At 44.0% G+C, this 6,569-nt stretch overlaps 1 protein-coding gene across 1 annotated transcript in view; it reads right to left on the bottom strand.

Annotated features, from left to right (window-relative positions):
* LOC103131176 (mothers against decapentaplegic homolog 4-like) overlaps positions 1-6,254 on the bottom strand; it is a 9,956-nt gene extending 3,702 nt beyond the window's left edge. The window contains exons 1-2 of the mRNA XM_007542758.2: positions 5,456-6,254; positions 5,086-5,357 (exon numbers count right to left, since the gene is read on the bottom strand). Of these exons, the coding sequence (XP_007542820.1) occupies positions 5,086-5,328 (243 nt within the window). The 5' untranslated portion in view covers positions 5,329-5,357; positions 5,456-6,254. The remainder of the gene's footprint in view (positions 1-5,085; positions 5,358-5,455) is intronic.
* Between the last annotated feature and the right edge of the window lie 315 nt (positions 6,255-6,569).

Below are 6,569 nucleotides of genomic sequence, written 5' to 3'. Positions count from 1 at the left end.
ACACATAGAGACAGTCTGGACACATAGAGACAGTTTGGACACATAGAGACAGTCTGGACACATAGAGACAGTCTGGACACATAGAGACAGTTTGGACACATAGAGACAGTCTGAACGGACAGAGACAGTCTAGACAGCCGGAGAGACATGGGTAAAAAGATATTCATTCGGTCCGTCCGTCCCCGCCGCATCAACAGTTGTCCCCCAGCCCCTCCAGCCCTCAGCGGGCTCTGCCAGCGCCACTCACCGGGACTCGGCGCGCTCCTCTGGGCTGTGCTGAGCTGCGTGTGTCTCCGTGTGATGCTGCAGACCGTCTGTCTGGGAGGGGGCGAGGGGTGGCGGCTGTGTCACGCTCCCCCGACAGCCAGACATAACAGGAAGTGTGCTGACCTCCGAGTTTTAGGAAAATAAGAGTCCAAACATGGACTGGTTCTGATCCCAGCCTCCTCAGACCGGAAGTGAACCTGTTTCATCAACAGTAATGAGCGCTTCTAGCAGCGCGTGCTCCCTGGATCAGGGAGGGAAATAAAATCAATAGACAGGATTTCAGTCACGTAACTGATCAACAGCAAACAACTTCCTCCAGCTTGTGACGTCACGTCGATATAAAATCAAGGAATTCCCATTAAAAAAGTAATGAGATCCCGCGCTGTTCCAGAGCCTCTTATTTTGAAAGGATGAACATCCAAAGTTTGTTCTGAGAGACGTGTGCACGCGCGTGAGGTTGCCCATGGTTACTGGTGTCCGCGGGGCACGGTGCGGTCAGAGCACAGCGCCATCCGGTGGCAGAGATGAAAACAGCAGCAGTTTGTGATAAGACGTGATTCAGATCAGATCCCTGTCAGGATTTCTGGTTTCCTCTGGAACCGGAAGAGGTTCGGTAGAATCATGGATCAGCTTTCTCACAGAGTCAGAACCACAAACACAAAGTCAATATTTCGGAATTATTTTTAAACTACAGGGACTTTATAGATTAGGTGTGAGTGTGTGTGTGAGTGTGTGTGTGAGTGTGTGTGTATGGTTGTTTGTGTCTGTCTCTGTGTTGCCCTGCGGCAGACTGGCGACCTGTCCAGGTGACCCAGGTGACCCTGCCTCTCCAGACCCCACTAAGGGACAAGGGGGTAAGAAAATGGGTGGATGGACTTTATAGATAAATATAACTGAGGTCTGTAAAGCTTTCTACGGAGCCCTGCAGGGGACATGGGAAACATTTCCTGTTGCGTTCCCTCGTAATAAGTTTACTGCAATATTTGCTGGTCTATTTTACATAGAGTCACAAATGTCGATTTAGAATTTCAAATGTAAACACATTTAAAGAAACTCAGTGTTTATTAAATCTTTGGTGCAAAAAAACTGATAGAAAATGGATTGTTAGTGCAGGTTGGGATGGAAACGGCCCTTTAACCGTTCAGACCAACAAGAGACTAAACTGTCAGATGATTTATTACCCGCGATAATAACTCAGAAATAGTCCAGATAGTTTGGATGTATTTTTTATTCTTTCCTGCTTATGGAAAGTTTCTGTTTATATCAGAGGTTTGTGGTTCATTTCTGTCCTAAAGAAAAAGATAAAACTTCAGATATTTCATAATTTTTAAAGTGCTATATAAATAAATTTAACATTGAGATATTAACATGGAAAAACCTGATGAAAGCCTCATATTATAGCAGAAAGTCAGATGGCCCTGTGTTCAGTCATAACACCTGAACGGGTCAGGACAAAAGAAAAACACCCCCATGTCCCTTAGAGGCCTCCGTAGCCTTCAGCCTAGATCCAACTGATCCAGATTATCTTAATATGCAATATTATAGGGCAACCCTAATAACCCCTAACCCTTACCCTTTTTTCACTCTATTTCATCTGGTGGCCATAATATTTTTCAAGGATTATAAGATTCACTATATAAATTTAATCTGAAGAAAAAGTTGAATTGTTAAAGATGAGTAAAATATGTAAATTTGATAAAACAATATTTTTTCCAATTTTTTCTATAAGGAGTTTTTGCAAGCCCGACCAAAATATTGTAGTGTGAGAACGTTCCACAAATAAATGTTCAATACTTTCGCCTTCACACTGACACAAAGAGCAGTTGTTGCTGACATCTGGAGAAAAGCGACAAATGTTATTTTTAACTGGATAATATCTATGTAAAATCTTAAATAAAAATTCTTTGATCCTATTAGTAATTATATATTTAGTCCCTGGCTTACGTAGCAATTTGAAAGTTTAATAAAATGATAAAAAATAGAGAAAACGAAAAAAGATGTTTGAAAATGGTTTGACAAAAGCAATTTTAGCTTTTCAAAGCTGTTTTAAGAGCATTCGGTTCGTCGGAAATNGGAAACACACACACACACACACACACACCTTCACACAAACACACACTCTCTTTCTCTCCCAGTCAGTCTGGCTTCACTTAGTCCCGCCCCTTTCCTGTGTTTCAGACAAAACAAGTCAGCCGCTCTTCCTCCTCCTCCTCCTCCTCCTCAGGATGATCCAGGCTGCTGCGTCTCTGAGGATCCGGTAACACCGGGCCTCTGACCAGAACTGAGACCAGGAGAACCAGCAGCACGTCTGGAGCCTGGTCTCTTTAGCTGGTTCTGGTTCTGCTGGAACATCTCCAGAACGTTTCCTTGGACGGTTCTGGACCAGACGGGCTCAATGTGATCCGTTTTGTAGGGATGGCAGTTGTTGATTAATGAGTTAATCAAAAGTTGATTGACCTTATCCTTGGAGTATCAGTCAAGGTCGTTTTCTTGAAGTTTCCTCTGGTATCGAGACGATGTTCTTTCCGTAATGGCAGAGCTAGACAATAAATTATTAACTATTTATATCACGATCAGAGTATCTACTGATCAATATCAGTAGATCAATATCTACTGATATTGATCAATATCAGTAGATCAATATCTACTGATATTGATCAGTAGGCACTACTGATCAATATCAGTAGATGCTCTGATCCAGAACCACACAGCATTCTGGGAGATGTAGGCAGAGGAGAGGCTTTCGCTGCTAAACCCCAGCTAAGCTAGCTGGGTAACATGAGCTTGCACACTCTTTGGTTGCCTAGCAACAACTTGTTGGGTAACTCACGCAGCAACAGTTTCAGGTTTCCTCATCGGTGTCGACATAAAGCAGGAACGTAACAGCACTAGTTTAAAACAAAAACCTAATCAATGAATACCAATATCAACTGATGTGAAACGATTTTATCGTGATTCGCCATATCATCCAGCCCTACATAAAGGGTTAAATTTTTTTTAATAATTTTAACAAGAAGTAAAATCTCTTGTTCTTATTGCCATCATGTTTCATTATGTCATGTTTACTCTGTTCTGTCTGTTCAGAACAGACATGAATTTAGTTTATTTAATTTCCCTTTTAGAATTTGAATTGAATTTGGGTTTCTGGTTGAGAGAGCAGCTCGGATCAATCAGCAACATTTGGGTGAAACTTCAGGAGTTTGTTCAGTTTTTGTATTTCTAAACAGAATCATATAAAGAGCATTTTCTCTCTCCCATTCTGAAATGGCCTCGCTGCCATCTTTGTTCCTGCTTCAGGGTGACCAGCAGCGCCCTCCGCTGGATGGAGGCCAAACTACAGCACTGAATGAAAGTCTAAGCATATGTCATTAGTTTATTGATTAGACCAGTGTTTCTCCACCCTGGTCCTCACCGCCCCCCTGCTCTTCATGTTTTAGATGTGCCTCTATTCCAGAACAGCTGATCCAAATGATTGCATGACCATCAAGTACTGCAGAAGCCTGTTAATCACCCAGAGACACAATTTAGGTGTGGCAGAAGGGAAACACTTAAAACATGCAGGACAGGAGGGCCTGAGGCAGAGAAACACAGGATTAAAACCTATTTTAATCTACCAAACCATTTATTGTAAGCTGATTGATTCTTTGCATCCGTAGTTTTGTTGGAGCTGAAACCAGGAATCAGTGGGAAATTCTGATCCGCTCCGGAGTCTGGAACGATCCCAACTGGAGCTGCAGCTCAACGCTATTTTTCACATTCTGCAGATTTTTTTATTCGACCATTTAAGCTTCTTTTACACAATATTACAAATACATAAAATGTAAACAATTAATTCAGTTCCTTTTGTAAATAATAGATCAAACGTTCGGCAGTGAACAGCTCAAGTTAGGGACGATCTGGAGATTATTTACTGATTGTTAAGCAAGAATCAGTTAATCAATAAAGGTTCTTAACAGGAGATCATTTTACAGAATGTGAAGCAGGTGAACATTTTGAATTTTAATATTACTGTATGTTTTGAGGACTAAAGGTGGAAATTAGCATTTGTAGCAAACCCTGGTTGAGTGGATAAGGTATGTTGTATATTGTCCCATTTTAAGGTCATTCATTCATTCATTCATTCATTCATTAGAAGATTTCTGGTTGAACAGATTTACAGATTAAGAAGGTTTTCTATCTGAAATGCAAAACTTTATTTATTGTTCAGTTTTCATTTTGACTGTAAATGGCCTCTTGTACTCCAGTTAATGATTAATCAATTTTTAAATTAGTCAATGATTATTTCAATTAGCAGTTAATCGCTTCAGACCAGACCAGAATCTTTTAATCTGAGGCCCAATTCCAGATTGGACCAGAACCAGACTTGATGCTTCCTGGAACCATCTGGTTCTGGTTCCAGAGCTACCTGGAGAAGTTCTGGGCCGGTTCTGGCTGTCAGGCTGCAGACCAGAACGGGTCTGCTACTGTGTGTCTCTACTGGGATAATGACAGCGGGACTGGGCCACACCCAGTCTGCTGCAGCCCAACATGATCATTAGGTGCAGACAGAGCACCTGGCTGAGTCAGAACCGCCTCCGGGTCACAACCAGGAGGCGGACCCGGAGGCCCAACAGAACCGACCCAGTTGATATTTAAAGGTGGACCAGCAGAGAAAGACGTGTTCTGTATCAGAGTGAGAGGTCTGCTGCTGTGAGGATCTCTGGGTGACCGTCTCCAGAGCCCCCTGCTGGCTCAAACTAAAACTACCTGTCTCCTGGATCAGCCAATCAGCAGCCAGCAGACCTGGATGCTGATTGGCTGCAGCGGTTTCAGTCCTACCTGCAGCCGGCCGTCTAGCGTCCTCTGGATGGTGACGCACTTGCTGGGTTGGACGCCGTTGGACGTGACGGCGGTAATGAGCGAGTCCAGCTCGTCCTTCTTCTCCTTCAGTTTCTTCACCAGGCTCTCGATGGCGCGCTTGGCGAAGCCCTCGTTCTCGCCGCCCTGCCGGTGGCACATCAGGCTGTGGACGATGCTGAGGCAGGCGTCAGTGCTGCTGGGGGCGGAGCCGAGCACCGACATGGCCGCTCAGTGTGGGGCAGGGGGCGGGGCTATGAGACAACAGTGGAGAGAAGTTTGTTCTGTTCAATATTATTAATATCGTCTTCATCAATCCAGGCGCGTTTGATGGAAATAATCTGGATACTACCCTAAAAGTTCCTGAACAAACAAAGAACCGGGATCAGAGCCTTGTGGAACCCCAGACCGAATCACAACAACAAAACCTCCGGATCCTGATGCAGACCTTCAGGAGGCTGGAGAACAGCTGCTGGACCCTACTGGTCACATGACGCATCGCACATACATCGCAATATCAGCATGTAAAATACTCATATTGCAAAGGACTGTTTGGAGCATCGTAACTGTTGGCGAATATATTGCTAGAGTTCTTAAGTTCTACTTTTTATGCTAATGCAACATTAGCACGAAGCAAAATCTGCTTTCAAATTCTGAACCAACTTTTAAACCAAACATTATGAATTAGGCGTGTTAGCATGTACTGGTTTGCAACGAATCAACTATGCAATGCAAAGCGTAACTCCATCAGATGTTGGCATGGCTGGAATGATCAGGAAGGAGAGGCTGCTAGCTGGCATCCCTGGTAGGGCACAGAGCCCCCAGTGGAGGGGAGGATGCCCTACATCAGAACTTTTTGGAGAAATTAAAAAACCGCATCAAGCAAATGTAAAAACTAGTTTGTGAAACTGAGGAAATTATTCTCAATTTTGCCATTTCCATCTGTTTCTAATGCAATTGGACAGAAGAAGACAGGCAGATATCACACCTGATATGGTCATTGCAATATTTGCTAACATGGCGCAAAGAGGCTAAGCGGATAAACAAGCCATCACATGATCACCGAACACATCAAGAAGTCACATCAGAACCTAAACAGATCTCAGGTCACAGGAGACAGACCAGAGAGACAACACAGGGAGACAGCCTGGGGCCACTAGGGCCCCTGGGAGCTGGGGGCCAGCAGGAAGCCGCTAATGACGGTATTGATCTCTGTTGATCAGAAACAGATGACCTGAAGCTTCATCTCTGTTACATCAGCGTCCTCATTGTCCCCTTCACAGAGACACTGGACAGACAGGAAGACACCTGGCATCCAGAGGAACCGAATCTGATCCTGTGATGTCATCCATTAGTGACCTCATCAGTCTGATCAACAGTTATTGATGACCTGATGTCTCCCTGACACCTCAGGTTACAGTGGAGACAGAGACAGTCTGGACAGACAGACAGTCTGGACAGACAGA

The sequence above is a fragment of the Poecilia formosa genome, unplaced genomic scaffold, assembly GCF_000485575.1.
Source record: "Poecilia formosa unplaced genomic scaffold, Poecilia_formosa-5.1.2 Scaffold726, whole genome shotgun sequence".
Classification (NCBI taxonomy): domain Eukaryota; kingdom Metazoa; phylum Chordata; class Actinopteri; order Cyprinodontiformes; family Poeciliidae; genus Poecilia; species Poecilia formosa.
The sequence above is the reverse complement of the archived record's forward strand: the minus strand, read 5'-3'. Positions and strand labels throughout refer to the sequence as shown.